General features: G+C 38.3%; 1 protein-coding gene and 2 pseudogenes across 1 annotated transcript; all 3 read left to right on the top strand.

Moving 5' to 3' along the window:
- The first annotated feature begins 1,458 nt into the window (after positions 1 to 1,458).
- On the top strand, positions 1,459 to 9,206 carry LOC114612758 (annotated as a pseudogene).
- On the top strand, positions 2,894 to 3,580 carry LOC114612737 (40S ribosomal protein S8). Its single transcript, XM_028757750.1, has one exon. It carries the CDS (start codon positions 2,912 to 2,914, stop codon positions 3,536 to 3,538), a length of 627 nt encoding a protein of 208 aa, XP_028613583.1. The 5' UTR covers positions 2,894 to 2,911; the 3' UTR covers positions 3,539 to 3,580.
- A 2,641-nt stretch (positions 9,207 to 11,847) lies between the features above and the next one.
- LOC114612759 lies at positions 11,848 to 17,767 on the top strand (annotated as a pseudogene).
- Positions 17,768 to 17,954: the final 187 nt, after the last annotated feature.

The raw sequence follows: 17,954 nt of genomic DNA on the forward strand, positions 1-17,954 counted from the left end.
GCAAATTCTGCATAAGCTCAAGACAGACTAAATTCCAGCATGAAGGCTGGTGGGGTCAGTAAATCCCACCACTAGATGAGGAGGTATTGGTATTTGATAGTTTCTGGGAAAAGAGTCAAGTAGGTTGACAGTAGTGTAGAGTCAAGATTCACAATCAGGAGTAGCTGAGCAACGAAAACTGGACTTTACAAATGAAAGAGTTAGAGGAGGAGGAGGAAGAAGAAGCAGCAGTTTACCAAATTTGTGTGAGTAAGGAATTGAGACTTGGGTGGTTGGAAAGTGAGGGTGGATCTGGGAGGAGTTGGAGAAAGAGAAAAATATATGATCAAAAGCCATTGTATGAAATTGTCAAAGACGTAATAAAGCAAAGGCATCCGGATGAGAAATCTGGTGCAGCTTTAGAGCTCATCTTATTAAAGCATGTTCACTTAATGCTACCTGTTATTCTAAATCTAAAACGAGGAATCTCATAAACTTTATCCATTTCTAATAGTTCATGAGTTCTTCACTAGGAATAATCATAAATAAGGAGGAAAATATCAATTATAAAATGCACACAGAGGAAAAACTCATATTAGATCTGTCAATTTTAATTCTGACACCAACAGCTTCTGTATCCCAGAAAAAAGAAATGAGTCTGAAGCTTTGTGTTTAAGCAAATTCGTAACAAACAGAAGGCTTGGAAGGTACCTCAGAAAGAATATATCTGCAGTGTTGGCAACACAGTTAGCTTGCCAAGCATAATCTATTGAAGGAAAAGAAGCTGCTAGGATATGAACAGTACTGTTTTTCTTTAGCTGAATGTGTATTTTTTAAACTAGAGGAGTTTGAAACTTCAGATTTTAAAAGTTGTCTTCATTAGCAAACATTTATCACAATCGTTGAAATATTTTCCCTTCACTTGTAGGAAATTCACATCCTGGCAATAATTTCATTTGTTGGTTTTGCATTAAGTTAAAAAAAGAAAAGCTGATTCCTTAACATATAAAATGTGGGCTCAAGCCCCTAATCTATGGTAATGTTAAAAAAGAAACTTCAGGCAGTAGAGATTATTAAAGTTATTAAAGGCTAGGCACTTAACAACCAAAAAAGAAAGAAAGAAAGAAAGAAAGAAAGAAAGAAAGAAAGAAAGAAAGAAAGAAAAGAAAAAGTTATGTAATTCAAAGTAAAGAGTAAAAGAAAAATATTGGTAGCATGAGTTGAAAATCTTTTCAAGCCAAATGTCTCTGAACTTACGTTATCTCTGTGTAATAGGAATTATCAATCCATACAGTAGTCAGAGAAAGGGAATAGCTTTCAATGAAGTAATAATCCCACATTATAGGTACACAGTTTAGGATAAACAGTAACGATGAAAAAGTTGCTTGCATAAGCAAAAGCCATCCAAAAACCTAAGGATAATAGTTTGTTAGTGACATACAAAAATAAAGATGACTTTTTGGGTCTCTGAGTGGCACCATGGCAGTCAGCAAGAACAAGTGCCTGATGAAAGGCGGCAAGAAAGGGACCAAGAAGAAAATGCTTGATCCATTTTCTAAGAATGACTGGTATGATGTGTAAGCTCTGCCCATGTTCAATATTGGAACATCGGTAAAAATGTCACAAAGACTCAAGGAACCAAAATTGCATCTAATTTCTTCAAGGGTCATGTTTTTGAAGTGAGCCTTGCCAATCTACAGAATGACAAAGTTGCATTTGGAAAATTCAAGCCAATTACTGAGGACATTCAGAGCAAAAACTGTCTGACTAACTTCCATGACATAGATCTTACTCAGGGCAAAATGTCTTCCATGGTCAAAAAGAGGCAGGCCATAATTGAAGCTCATTTTGATGTCAAGATGATCAATAGGTATTTGCTCTGACTTCTGCTTTGGATTCAGAAAAAAAAAAAAGCAACAATCAGATGCACAAGACATCTTTTGCACAGCACTAACAGGCCTGCCAGATACAGAAAAAAGATGATGGAAATCATGACCCCAGGAGTGCAGACAAATGACTGAAGAAAGTGGTTAATTAACTGATTCCAGACAGCATTGAGAAAGACATAGAACAGGCTTCCCAGTCTATGCATCCTCTCCATGCATGACTTTGTTAGAAAAGTAAAAATAGTCTTTTGACTGGGGCAGACACCTAGCTGGTCTGCTCTCATGAAGATACCATATCCTGAGTCATTCTAGAGGAACCACTGCACTAAGAGCTGTGGGAAAGAACCCTTTCTCACTACCCTACACCCCAGAGCTACAACTGGGAGCCTGGAGTGTTCAGGACCCATCAGCCACCCAAACCCCACCCTTCAGGAATATCAACCCCTTCCCATCCCTCACTTGGTCCTTTTGGCTGGAGCAGACACCTAGCTGCTCTACTCCCTTGAAAACACCATATCCTGAACCATCCTAGAGGAATCAGTGCACTCAGAGCAGAGAAGGAACCACTGCACTCAGAGCAGCAGGACTTTAGGATCCCAGAGGTGGCCTGAGTCCCAGGAATTCTTCTACCCAGGAGCTCAGGATCACAGGATCACAGAGACAGCTGGACTCTGAGGAGTTCTGACACAAGCAAGATAACTAGAAAGACAGACTCCAGTCAGAGACAGTGAGTGCAGGTAGCAGATGTTAACCAGATGGTGAAAGGCAATCGCAAGAACACAAGCAACAGAAACCAAAGTTACTTGACATCATCAGAACCCAGTTCTCCCACTATAGCAAGCCCTGGACACCCCATCACACTGGAAAAACAGGATTCAGAATTAAAATCACTTCTCATGATGATGATTGAGGACTTTAAGAAGGACATAAATAACTCCCTTAAAGAAGTACAGAAGAACACAGGTAAACAGGTAGTAGCCCTTAAAGAGGAAACACAAAAATCCCTTAAAGAATTAAAAGAAGCTCTTTCCAGCCAGCGCCGAGCGATGGGCATCTCTCGGGACAACTGGCACAAGCGCCGCAAGACCGGGGGTAAGAGAAAACCCTACCACAAGAAGCGGAAGTATGAGCTGGGACGGCCTGCAGCCAACACTAAGATTGGCCCTCGCCGCATACACACAGTCCGAGTTCGAGGGGGCAATAAGAAGTACCGTGCTCTGAGATTGGATGTGGGGAACTTTTCCTGGGGCTCTGAGTGTTGTACTCGAAAAACAAGGATCATTGATGTTGTCTACAATGCATCCAATAATGAGCTTGTCCGCACCAAGACCCTGGTGAAGAACTGCATTGTGCTCATTGACAGCACACCGTACCGGCAGTGGTACGAGTCCCACTATGCACTGCCCCTGGGCCGCAAGAAGGGGGCCAAACTGACTCCCGAGGAGGAAGAGATTTTAAACAAAAAACGATCAAAGAAAATTCAAAAGAAATATGACGAAAGGAAAAAGAATGCCAAAATCAGCAGTCTTCTGGAGGAACAGTTCCAGCAGGGCAAGCTTCTCGCCTGTATTGCCTCAAGACCAGGCCAGTGTGGCAGAGCAGATGGCTATGTGCTCGAAGGCAAGGAGCTGGAGTTCTATCTGCGGAAGATCAAAGCCCGGAAAGGCAAATAACCATCCTTCATAGCTCGTGTAATAAAGGTGTTTGCTGTTATATGTAAAAAAAAAAAAAAAAAAAAAAGAATTAAAAGAAAACAAAGCCAAAAAGGTGAAGGAATTGAACAAAACCATCCATGATCTAAAAATGGAAGAAGGAACAATAAAGAAATCTCAAAGGGAGACTACCCTGGAGGCAGAAAACCTAGGAAAGAGATCAGGAGTCATAGACAAAAGCATCACCAACAGAATACAAGAGATAGAAGAGAGAATCTCATGAGCAGAAGATACCATGGAAAACATTGACACAGCAGTCAAAGGAAATGCAAAATGCAAAAATCTCCTAACCTAAAACATTCAGGAAATCCAGGACACAACGAGAAGGATTTCTAAACCTAAAGATAATAGGTATAGATGAGAGTGAAGATTCCCAACTTAAAGGGCCAGTAAATATCTTCAACAAAATTAAAGAGGAAAACTTCCCTAACCTAAAGAATGAGATGCCCATGAACATGCAAGAAGCCTACAGAACTCCAAATAGACTAGACGAGAAAAGAAATTCCTCCTGTCACATAATGATCAAAACATCAAATGCACAAGACAAAGAAAAATACTAAAAGCAGTAAGGGAAAAAGGTCAAGTAACATACAAAGGCGGAACTATAAGAATTACATCAGACTTCTTACCAGAGACTATAAAAGCCAGAAGATACTGGACTGATATCATACAGACCCTAACAGAACACAAATGCCAGCCCAGCAAAACTCTCAATCACTATAGATGGAGAAACCAAGATATTCCATGACAAAACCAAATTTACACAATATCTTCCCACAAATCCAGCATTTCAAAAGATAATTGATGGAAAACCTCCAACACAAGGAGGGAAACTACAACTTAGAAAAAGCAAGGAAGTAATCTTTCAACAACCCCAAAAGAATATAGCTACACAAACATGATTCCATCTCTAATAACAAAAATAACAGGAAGCAACAATCATTTTTCCTTAATATCTCTTAACATCAATGGACTCAATTCTCCAATAAAAAGACATAGATTATCAGACTAGATACATAAACAGTTCCCAGAATTTTGCTGCATACAGGAAAGGCACCTCAGTGACAAAGACAGACACTACCTCAGAGTAAAAAAAAAAAAAAAAAAAAAATGGAAAACAATTTTCCAAGTAAATGGTCCCAAGAAACAAGCTGGAATAGGCATCCTAACATCAAATAAAATCGACTTTCAACCAAAAGTAATCAAAAAAGATAAGGAAGGACACTTCATACTCATCAAAGGAAAAATCTACCAAGATGAACTCTCAATTCTGAACATCAATGATCCAAATGCAAGGGTACCCATATACATAAAGGAAACTTTACTAAAGCTCAAACCACACAATGAACCTCACACAATAAAGTGGGGGATTTCAACACCCCACTCTCAGCAATAGACAGATCATGGAAACAGAAACTAAACAGAGACACTTTGAAATTAACATAAGTTATGAACCAAATGGATTTAACAGATAGCTATAGAACATTTCATCCTAAGACAAAAGAATATACCTTTTTCTCAGCACCTCATGGTACCTTCTCCGAAATAGACCATATATTGGTCACAAAACAGTCCTCAACAGATGTAAAAAGATTGAAATAATCCCTTGCATCCTATCAGATCACCAGGGACTAAGGCTGGTCTTCAATAATGACAAAAACAATGGAAAGCCCACATACACGTGGAAACTGAACAACGCTCCAGTAAATGATGACTTGGTCAAGGAAGAAATTAAAGATTTTTTAGAATTTAATGAAAATGAGGACACATCATACCAAACCTTGTGGGACTCCATGAAAGCAGTGCTAAGGGGGAAACTCATAGCTCTAAGTGCCTACAAAAAGAAACCCTAGAGAGCATACACTAACAACTTGGCAGCATACCTGAAACTCTAGAACAAAAAGAAGGAAATATACCAAAGAGTAGTAGATGACAGGATATAATCAGACTCAGGGCTGAAATCAACCAAGTAGATTCAAAAAGAACTATACAAAATATCAACAAAACTAGGAGCTGGTTCTTTGAGAAAATCAACAAGATAGACAAACCCTTAGCCAGACTAAAGAGCGGGCACAGAGAGAATATCCAAATTAATAAAATCAAAACTGAAAAGAGAGACATAACAACAGAAACTGAGGGAATTCAAAAAATCATCAGATCCTACTACAAAAGCCTATACTCAACAAAACTGAAATATCTGGATGAAATGGACAGCTTTCAAATCAGATACCCAGTGCCAAAGTTAAATCAGAGTCAGGTAAACCATTTAAACAGTCCCATAACCCCTAAAGAAATAGCAGCATTCATTAAAAGTCTCCCACCAAAAAAAAAAAAAAAAAAAAAAAGCCTAGGACCAGATGGTTTTAGAGCAGAATTCTATCAGACATTCAAAGAAGACCTAATACCAATTCTCTTCAAACTATTCCTCAAAATAGAAACAGAAGGAATACTACCCAATTTGGTCTATGAAGCCACAATCATGCTCATACTTAAACCACACAGACACCCAACAGAGAAAAAGAACTTCAGAACAATCTCCCTTAAGAATATTGATGCAAATACTCAATAAAATTCTTGCAAACCAAATCCAAGAACACATCAAATCAGTCATCCATCATGATCAAGTAGGCCTTATCCCAGGAATGCAAGGATGGATCAATATTCAGAAATCCATCAATGTAATCCACTACATAAACAAACTCAAAGGAAAAATAAAAACACATGATCATCTCAGTAGATACTGAGAAAATATTTGACAAAATTCAGCATCCCTTCATGGTAAAAGTCTTGGAAAGGTCAGGAATTCAAGGCCCATACTGAAACATAGTAAAAGCAATACACAGCAAGCCAGTAGCAAACATCAAACTAAATGGAGAGAAACTTGAAGCAATCCAACTAAAATCAGGCACTAGACAAGGCTATCCACTCACTCCCTACCTATTCAATACAGCCAGAGCAATTAGACAACAAAAGGAAGTCAAAGGGATACAAATAGGAAAGGAAGAAGTCAAAATATCACTATTTGCAGATGATAGGATAGTATACTTAAGTGACCCTAAAACTTCCACCAGAGAACTCCTAAACCTGATAAACAACTTCAGCAAAGTGGCTGGTTATAAAATCAACTCAAGCAAACAAGTAGCCTTCCTCTACATGAAAGATAAATAGACTGAAAAAAATTTGGGAAATGACACCATTCACAATAGTCACAAATAATATAAAATACCTTGGTGTAAATCTAACCAAGCAAACAAAAGATCTGTATGACAAGAACTTCAAGTCGCTGAAGAAAGAAATAGAAGAAGATCTAAGAAGATGGAAAGATCTCCCATGCTCATGGATTGGTAAGATTAATATAATAAAAATGTCCAAAAGCAATCTACAGATTCAGTGCAATCCCCATTAAAATCCCAACTCAATTCTTAACAGAGTTAGAAAAGGAAATTCTCAAATTCATTTGGAATAACAAAAAAACCCAGAATATCAAGAACTATTTTCAACAATAAAAGAACTTCTGGGGGAATCACCATCCCTGACCTCAAGCTGTACTACAGAGCAATAGTGATTAAAAAAAAACTGCATGGTATTGGTACACAGACAACCAGGAAGATCAATGGAATAGAATTGAAGATCCAGAAATGAACCCACAAACCTATGGTCACTTGGTCTTTGACAAGGGAGCTAAAACTGTCCAGTGGAAAAAGGAAAGCATTTTCAACAAATGGCACAGGTGCAACTGGAGCTCAGCATGTAGAAGAATACAAATCTATCCATTATTGTCTCCTTGTACAAAGCACAAGCCTAAGTGGATAAAGGACCTCCACATAAAAGCCAATACACTGAAACTAATAGAAGAGAAGGTGGGGAAGAACCTCGAATACTTGGGCACAGGGGGAAATTTCCTGAACAGAACACCAATGACTTATGCTCTAAGCTCAAGAATTGACAAATGGGACCTCAGAAAATTACAAAGTTTCTGTAAGGCAAAGAACACTGTGGATAGGACAAAACGGCAACCAACAAATTGGGAAAAGATCTTTACCAATCATTCATCTGATAGAGGGCTAAGAACCCCAGAAATTAGACTCCAGACAACCAAATAACCCTATTAAAAATGGGGTATTGAGTTAAACAAAGAATTCTCAACTGAGAAAACTGGAATGGCTGAGAAGCACCTAAAGAAACGCTCAGCATCCTTAGTCTTCAGGGAAATGCAAATCAAAACAACCCTGAGATTCTACCTCCCACCAGTCAGAATGGCTAAGATAAAAACTCAGGTGATAGTAGATGCTGACGAGGATGTGGAGAAAGAGGAACACTCCTCCATTGTTGGTTGGGATTGCAAGATGGTGTAACCACTTTGGAAATCAGTGTGGCATTTCCTCAGAAAATTGGACATAGCATTACCTGAGGACCCAGCTATACCATTCCTGGGCATATACCCAGAAGATTCTCCAACATATATCAAGGATATATACTCCGCTATGTTCATGGCAGCCTTATATATAATAGCCAAAAGCTGTAAAGAACCCACATGTCCTTCAACAGAGGAATGGGTACAAAAAATGTGGTTTATTTATACAATGGAGTATTACTCAACTATTAAATACAACGAATTCGAGAAATTCTTAGATAAATGGATTCAACTAGAAGATATCATCATGAGTGAGGTAACCCAATCACAAAAGAACACTCATGATATGCACTCACTGATGATTGGGTATTAGCCCAGAAGCTTATAATACCCATGATTCAACTCACAGACCACATGAAACTCATGGACAAGGAAGACGAAGTGTGGGTGCTTTGGTCCTTCTTAGAAGGAACAACAAAATACTCAAGGGAGCAAATATGGAAACAAAGTGTGGGACAGAAACTGAAAGAGGGGCCGTCTGGAGACTGTTCCACCTAGGTATACATCCCATGTGCAGTTACCAAAGGTAGACGCTGATATGGATGTCAGAAAGTGCATGCTGACAGGAGACTGATATACCTGTCTCTTTAGAGGTCTGCCAGAGTCTTACATATTCAGAGGTGGATGCTCATAGCTAACCATTGAACTGATCAAGAGGTTCCCATAGGAGGAGTTAGAGAGAAGACTGATGGAGCTGAAAGAGTTTGTGGCTCCATGGGGAGAGCAACAATACCAACCTACCAGAACTCCCAGGGTCTAAACCACCAGCCTGGGAGTACATAGGGAGGATCCATTGCCCCAGCTGTATATGTAGGGGAGGATAACATTGTCAGGCATAGGTGGGTGAGGAAATCCTTGGTCCAGTGAAGGCTGGATGCCCCACTGTGTGAGAAATCGTGGGTGGGGAGGTGGGAGTGGGAGGGTAGGTGGGGGTATATCCTCATAAAAGGAGGAGGAGGGGGATGAGATGGGGTCCCTGGGTGGGGGCGAAATGGGGAAATGGGATTGCATCTGAAATGTAAATAAAATATCCAATAAAAATTGTTTCAAATAGAATAGAAAATTAAAAATGGTGAAGAAATGAAAGTTTGAATTGGGAAACTCACAGAGTTCCACAGTGAAGGTAGTCGTTCTGGGAAACCAACTGTAGACTAGACAGGTACTAAAGTTTAACAAGGTGGTGGATATGAACCCCTAGTCCAAGAATCTGTTTAAAACCCTGATTTTTAATAGTGATCTTTAATAATAAAGATGAATGCTGAAATCAAATTTGCTTAGAAAGTTTGAACAATTAAAGCCAGGACTTGCATATATGTGTGGAAATTTAGACAATGGGTTTCAGGAAAGCATAGGAACAGGAATCTGCAAGCACATACATGAACTGGACATGTCACTGACAGACAAGTGTAGAGCATCTATATGACGTTTAGAAGTTTCCATTTTGTAGAATCAGAATGAAATACTAAAGATGAAGAAGCTTCTCCTAAAAAGAAAGAGTATCTGGTTTCCTTCAGTAGAAACTTTTGTTTTCTCTAATTACATCAAATAATATTTGTATGTGTGTAAATCTTTAACCAGCTATTGCTTCATTTTAAGTGAATTTGTAGATGATAAGCTAAGTATAGAACACACAACAGTAGTTGTAATCCAGAGAGTTGATAATTTATTTCCTTTCACATATGAAAGCAACTTATGTATGTTATTAGGTGAAAATTTTTCTTAATTTTTATTAAAATAAAATTGTGACAGATGTAGTTTAGTATACACATTGCTGTAAGCTTGTCTTTTAAATATATAATCATAAAAAAGAAGATCTTCGAATCATTGTATTCATAAAATAATTACTCTAAACTTAGTAGAAAGAGAAATTTCATTTAGGTTAAAGACATCCTGAACATAAACATAAAATCAAAAATGTATATCACCTTGCTTCCAAATCAACTTGAATAGACACTTATTAACTTTTATTGATGGAGAAATGAATGTACAAAAGATTATTCATTGTATGTATGCTGACTGCACTGTTGCTCTCTTCAGATACACCAGTAGAGGGCATCAGATCCTTTACAGATGTTTGTGAACCACTATGTCATTGCTTGGAACTGAACTCAGGACCTTGGGAAAACAGTCAGTGCTCAAACAGAAAACTGATGAGTCGTCACTCCAGCCCTGATCTAATTTAAAAAAAAAAAAATCCTGGTATATTTCTATCTGTACTACTATTCCCATTGTACTGTTGAACCAATATATCAGGTTCCAAATAGGCAAAGCACAGTCTCTGGGTGGGTTCGAAGGCTGAGACCCAGAAGGTCTGATAGCATAAATTCCAGTCTGGAAACTAATGAGTTCAAGCTCACCTTTAGCCAGTGCTCTTCATGGGAATCTGAAGTCAGAGAAAACCAATGTTTGGACATTTGGACACTTCACATGCTCAAACAGCAAGAGTTTCCCCTTCCTCAATTTTACACAGAGCAGATGGTAATGAAAATAAGGTCAATCAGTATGAAACGCAATATGGAGTTTCCTCTAGAAAACAAAAGCAGACTTATCCAGATAGAATGTCTTCAAGATATTTCCTGAAGGTCACATGTCATGGAGATACTGGTATAACAATATTTACTTCAGCGTTAGTCACAGTAGCAAAATGACAGAATAAACACATGCCTAACAACAGAGAAGTAAAAAAAAAATGTGTTTTATTACATTAACAAGATCAGTAAAACTAGGTCATTTATAAGGAAAGTATATGTAACTGGAGAGTGCCATGTTAGGTAAAGCAAGACCCAAAGATTAAAGTGTCATGTTTATCTCTCATTTCTGCATGCTACACTAGATACACAAAACCTATACATGTATATATGACAGGAAAGTAGAAGCCAAATAATCTAGAAAAGAGGGGACTGTTAGGACAGTGGTTGGGACACTAAGGGGAACTGGGAATGAGGAAGGACATATGGTTAAAGAATAGCATAAAATGCCCTAATGAAGCCCTCTACTATTTGCAATGAATACACACCTTTTTAAAAAAAAGAAAAATAAAAAGAAGAGCAGGAGATGCCCTCAATTCAATACTTCAATTGTTTAGAGGAAACACTCAGTAAGAAAAGGCATCTATTTTTCTCAATCTTTCTATTTAAATGTTGCTCTCATCCAGAGTGCCCTCACAGACACACCTAGAAAAGTATTTGCCTACCTGCCTCGACACTCCATTTAAGCCACAAAGTAGTTAATCAAATTTATCTGCTCAAAAATTTTATAATATAATTCCGATTTTTACAGGTACACTTTAGTATCTAAAGCTATTCCATTTATTCTATTTGATTGATTTGAGGAAAATATTAAACATTCCAATGTTGAGGAAATTCAATGGAGAAAACCTAAAATGTATGACTAGAACTATGAACATGCACAAAACCAGTCTATGATAAACCCAAGAAAGTCTAAAACTGTTTTGAACAATCTGGAAAGTGTGATTCACTGCTATAAATTTTTCAATTCTTCTAAATTCATTTATTCATAATATAATCCCCACACACTTATGACCTGTAGATGAATGAATCCGATTGCCATTACACATGTGTATGCACACACACACACACAAACACACTCACACACACTAAAGTGATGTACATACCATTTTAGCTAAGTTGGAACTATTGTTAAGTTGCTTTTAGCATGTGGGTTAAGGTTATAGTTTCTCAAGTGTAGTATTGGAAATGTCAAACTGGAGTAGCACATATTTTCATGAGACCTTCAGAATTCTAGAACCAGAACATCATATCGACACTGTTGACAGGTGGTGTTTCCGTATGAGTATGGATGATCTCCACTCCTCTATCCCAATCTTTACTTGATGATGTCATCTGAAGTTTCTGACAGCCACAGTATGATGGCAAAGGTAACATGCCAAACATGAAACTCAGTCTTGACAGAAAAGAAGACAGCATCTGATGCAGGCTCAGGCTTGTCCATGTGAGTGTCATTTGTCCTGGGGGTTCTTTTGTGTTCTTTAATCCCAGTGCATGAGAGCTTCTGCCATGTCTCCTACTCCTGTCACTTACCTGGGACAAGAATTAACATTAGACACAGAGAAAAGCCTCATAAAACTCATGCAACAATTTTACAGCTGCACAGTATCTGCTTATTATTCTAATGAAGTTTTCACTTCCTGATGTTCATAATTCCAGACTGCAACTTGATACTAAGATATCAGGCATCACCATAACAACAAGTAAAGCCTGTCCTCATATGATGTGCTATAAAGAAAATTCATTGTATATTTCTGGCCAAAAGAATAAAAAAAGTTTAACTTTGTAAAAGTCAAAGCCAAAGTAACACTCAGACAAACATATATTAAAATATTCATGAATTAACTGGCCCATGTTACCAAAATGTCAAGGTCATACAGCACAAGAATCTTAAGAAGTTTTTCAAGTTAGAAGAGAATTAAAAACACTACAGCAGAAAGCAATTCAGGCTCCTTGATTAGATCCTAAGGAAAGAACAAAAATAGACATAAATGCCATTAATGGAACTCCTGGCAAGACTGAGCACGGCATGAGGATCAGGCAATAGCAGGCTGTGTTACATTTCATCATCCAGAGCGTTGCACCAAGAGTCCCAAAGCACTTCTTTGTTCTTAGGTAATACCAAATATATATGGATAAAAGTACAGACTTAGGCTGAATTTCTGTGCATTCAAATGACACAGAATGAAGGTGTAATTCAAATGACACAGAATGAAGGTGTATGCACGTAGGACAGTATGTATACAGAAAAATTTTAAAATATGAGAGAAAAGGACAAAGAAAGAAACTACAAGTGAGGATGCAAATTGAAAAAGTTGGTAAATGGTGTAAGCAAACATTGAATGGATATTCTTTTTTATTGGATATTTTATTTACATTTCAGATGTTATCCCCTTACCCCACTTCTTTCCCACACCCACACAGGAACCCCTATCCCATCCCCCCTCCTCCTGCTTTGTGAGGATGTGCTCCCACCAACCCCATTCCCATTCCCGCCTCCCCACCTTCCAATTCCCTCACAATAGGCAACCAGCCTTCATGGTACCAAGGATCTCCTCTCCCACCTATACCAAACAAAGCCATCCTCCCTTACATATACAGCTAGAGCCATGGGTCCCTCCCTATGTGCTCCCAGGCTGGTGGTTTAGACCTTGAGAGCTCTGGTTGGTTGGTTAAGGACTTCTACCTGTTTACCTGTGTTCTCCTGTACTTCTTTAAGGGAGTTATTTATGTCCTTTTTATAGTCCTCTATCATCATCATGAGTAGTGATTTTAATTCCGAATCCTGCTTTTCCAGTGTGATGGGGTGTCCAGGGATTGCTATGGTGGAAGAACTGGGTTCTGATGATGCTAAGTAACTTTGGTTACTGTTGCTTATGTTCTTGTGTTTGCCTTTCGTCATCTGGTTAACATCTGCTACCTGCACTCACTGTCTCTGACTGGAGCCTGTCTTTCCAGTTATCTTGATTGTGTCAGAACTCCTCGGAGTCCAGATGCCTCTGTGATCCTGTGAACCTGAGCTACTGGATAGAAGAACTCTTGGGACTCAGGTTGCCTCTGGAATCCTGAAATCCTGCTGCTCTGAGTGCAGTGGTTCCTCTAGGATGGCTCAGGCTAGGTGTCTTCAAGGGAGCGGACCAGGTACATGTCTGCCCCAGCCAAAAGGATCATGTGAGGGCCAGAAGGGGAGTGGTATCCCTGAGGGGTGGGGTTTGGGTGGATGATGGGTCCTGAGCTTCCCAAGTTCCCAATTGTAGCTCTGGGGCAAAGGGTAGTTGGAGAGTGTTCTTATCCGCTGCTTATAGTGCACTGGGTCCCCTAGGATGTCTCAGGATATGGTGTCTTCACAGGAGCACAAGAGCTAGGTGTCTCTGAATGGATATTCTTTTCATTTATTTTCTCCATATAATTTTTCTGTAATTTTGAAATTATATGAAATAATTTTCCCATCAAAAATTATTGAAGTTACAACCCAGTATTTCCAAGACTTTTGGCTAAATACATTATAAACTTGTGAGAATGGATCATGTAGACATATATACAGATGTTATAGGAAACTAACATTTCTCTGAACAGTAAAGCCATGGTAATCACAATTATGTGCATGCTTGAAAGTTATTACATGGAGAACTTTCATAGTTACTCTAAAACCAAGCACTCAGGCTTAAAACTCAATGTTTTATTTATATAGATTCTTAACCTAACACCTTAAGTTGATAAGAAAACCATCCCTATGTTACAAAAGTAAATCATGAAATCAAAACATCATGCTATAAGAATGTTAAATTCTAAATCGTATCATACAAGAATTATAGTTTTTCATGTTCAAAATGATCCTTCTATGATAATTTAAAAGACAGCAGTAAATATTACATGTTCAATTATCTGAATTACTTTGAAATGTAAGAAGAAGTGTTGAAATTGCTGATTACGTATTGCTTCATTCCTTCTGGTTCCCTGAGCAGACCTTGAGTATCAGCTCAGCACCCCATCCCACAGCACCCAGAAGAGGCTGGACTCCAAGGAGCTCTAATGCACCCAGGAACATAGATAGATAAACCCTTAGCCAGTCTAACCAGAGGGCACAGAGACAGTATCAAAGTTAATAAAATCAGAACTGAAAAGGGAGACATAAGTACAGAAACTGAGGAAATTCAAAAAAATCATCAGATCCTTCTACAAAATCCTATACTCAACAAAACTGAAAAATCTAGATGAAGTGGTCAACTTTCTAGACAGATACATGGTACCAAAGTTAAATCAGAAGCAGATAAACCACCTAAATAGTCCCATAACTCCTAAATAAATAGCAGCAATCATTAAAAGTCTCCCCACCAAAAAAAGCCCAGGTCCAGACTGTTTTAGTGCAGAATTCTATCAAACCTTCAAGGAAGACCTAATACCAATTCTCTTCAAACTATTCCACAAAATAGAAACTGAAGAAAGACTATCTAGTTTGTTCTATGAAGCAACAATTACACTCCTACATAAAAACAAAGAAAGAGAAATTTAGACCAATCTCCCTTATGAATATTGATGCAAAATACTCAATAAATTTCTTGCAAACCAAATCCACAAACACATCAAAACAATCATCCATCATGATCAAGTAGGTTTTATCCCAGGAATGCAGGGTTGGTTCAATATACGGAAATCCATCAATGTAATCCACTATATAAACAAACTCAAAGAAAAACCTACATGATCATCTCACTAGATGTTGAGAAAGCATTTGACAAAATTAAACACCCCTTCACAATAAAAGTCTAGGAAAGAACAGGAATTCCAGGCACATGCCTAAACATAGTAAAAGCAATATAGAGCAAACCATTAGCCAACACCAAACTAAATGGAGAGAAATGTGAAGCAATCCTATTAAAATCAGGGACTAGACAAGGCTGCTCACTCTCTCTCTACCTGTTCAATATAGTACTTGAAGTCCTATCTAGAGCAATTAGACAACAAAAGGAGGACAAAAGAATACAAGTTGGAAATAAAGAAGTCAAAATATCACTATTAGAAGATGATAGGATAGTATACTTAAGTGATACCAAAACTTTTACCAGAGAACTCCTAAACCTGATAAACAACTCAGCAAAGTGACTGGATATAAAATTAACTCAAACAAATCAGTAGCCTTCCTCTACTCAAAGGATAAACAGGCTGAGAAAGAAATTAGGGAAAATACACCCTTCACAATAGTCACAAAGAATATAAAATAATTTTGTGTGCCCCTAACAAAGCAAGTGAAATATCTGTATGATAAGAACTTCAAGTCTCTGAAGAATGAAATCGAAAGAAGACTTCAGAAGATGGAAAGATCTCCCATGCTCATGGATTGGCAGGACTAATATTATAAAAATGGCCATCTTGCTGAAACTAATCTATAGATTCAATGCAATCCCCACAAAGTTCCAACTCAATTCTTCAGAGTTAGAAAGAACAATTTGCAAATTCATTTGGAATAACAAAAAAACCAGAACAGCAAAAACTATTCTCAACAATAAAAGAACTTCTGCTGAAATCACCATCCCAGATCACAAACTGTACTACAGAGCAGTAGTGATAAAAGACTGCATTTTCAACAAATGGTGCTGGTTCAACTAAAAGTCAGCATGTAGAAGAATACAAATCAATCCATTCTTATCTCCTCGTACAAAGCTCAAATCAAGTGGATCAATGACCTCCACCTAAAACCAGATACAATGAAACTAATAGAAGACAAAGTGGGGAAGAGCCTCCAACACAGGAGCAAAAGGTGTTCCTGAACAGAGCACCAATGACTTATGCTCTAAGATCAAGAATTGACAAACGGGACCTCATAAAATTGCAAAACTTCTATAAGCAAGAAGGTAGTGGGCTTGATTATTGATGGAATAATAGCTTTAATTACATTAATTGCTAGCATCACTGCTTCTGCAATTGCTTTGACACAAGAAGTTAAGACAGCTACTTTTGTTAACCATTTAACAAAAAAATGTTACTAATGTGTTGAGCATATAAGAGGGTTTATATAGGTATTTGGAACAATGGATTGATGCTCTTTATTCCATTCAAATTATTGGAAGGACTAGCTCCCTCTGAAGCCCTTGGCTCAGGAGTACAGGCAGTTGCAGTGGAGAACGTTTGAAGATACTGTGGAGGACCATGTCATCAATGAAGAATATAAAATCTGGAAGAAGATGCTATTTCTGTATAACCTGGCTGTAACCCATGCTCTTCAGTGTCCACATCTTATCATTCAATGGCTTCCTGAAGTGACTAAACCAGAAGGACAGAATCATGCCCTTCATTGGCTGGTGCTGGGCACTCATACATCTGATGAACAAAATCATCTGGTGGTTGCTCGAGTTCATATTCCCAATGATGATGCACAGTTTGATGCTTCCCATTGTGACAGTGACAAGGGGGAATTTGGTGGCTTTGGTTCTGTAACAGAAAAAAATTGAATATGAAATTAAAATTAATCATGAAGGAGAAGTAAATCATGCTTGTTATATGGCACAGAATCCTCACATCATTCCCACAAAAACACCATCTTCTGATGTTTTGCTTTTTGACTACACAAAACTCTCTGCAAAGCCAGATCCAAGTGGAGAATGTAATCTTGATCTTAGATTAAGGAGTCACCAAAAGGAAGGCTATTTCCTTCCAGGAAAGAATGGTCTTTCTTTGAATTCTAATTTAAGTGGACATCTCATGGGTGCATCTGATGACCATACTGTCTGTCTATGGGATATAAATGCTGGACCAAAGGAAGTCAAAATTGTGGATGCTAAAGCAATCTTTACTGGACACTCAGCTGTTGTAGAGGATGTGGCCTGGCATCTGTTGCATGAGTCCTTGTTTTGATCTGTTGCTGATGGCCAGAAACTTAGCATATGGGACATCAGACCCACTACTACTTCTAAGCCAAGCCATTTGGTGGATGCACACACTGCTGAGATCAGCTGCCTCTCATTCAATCCCTACAATGAGTTCATTCTGGCAGCCAGCCCTGCAGATAAGACTGTAGCTTTATGGGACCTGAGTAATCTGAAACTAAAACGCCATAGCTTTGAATCTCATGAGGATGAAATTTTCCAGGTCCACCGGTATCCACATAATGAAGCTATTCTGGCTTCTAGTAGTACTGATCACTGCCTGAATGTGTGGGATTTAAGAAAAATTGGAGAGGAACAATCAGCAGAAGACACAGAAGATGGGTCCCCAAATAAACCAAAATATACCCTTGAAATTAAGCTTTAAATTAAGAAAGACAAAATCTACCAAGTAATGTTTGGTTAAAATTTATCAATCCCACAAAAGGTATTGGCATATTAATAAACTAGAGGCCAGACTGTTCTACATAGTCAATTTCAGGCCAGCCTGTTCTACATAGTCAGTTCCAGGCCAGCCCAGGTTCCTTAGTGAGACCAGGTCTTACAAAACAAAC

Source organism: Grammomys surdaster, unplaced genomic scaffold (genome assembly GCF_004785775.1).
Source record: "Grammomys surdaster isolate TR1022 unplaced genomic scaffold, NIH_TR_1.0 126182, whole genome shotgun sequence".
Classification (NCBI taxonomy): domain Eukaryota; kingdom Metazoa; phylum Chordata; class Mammalia; order Rodentia; family Muridae; genus Grammomys; species Grammomys surdaster.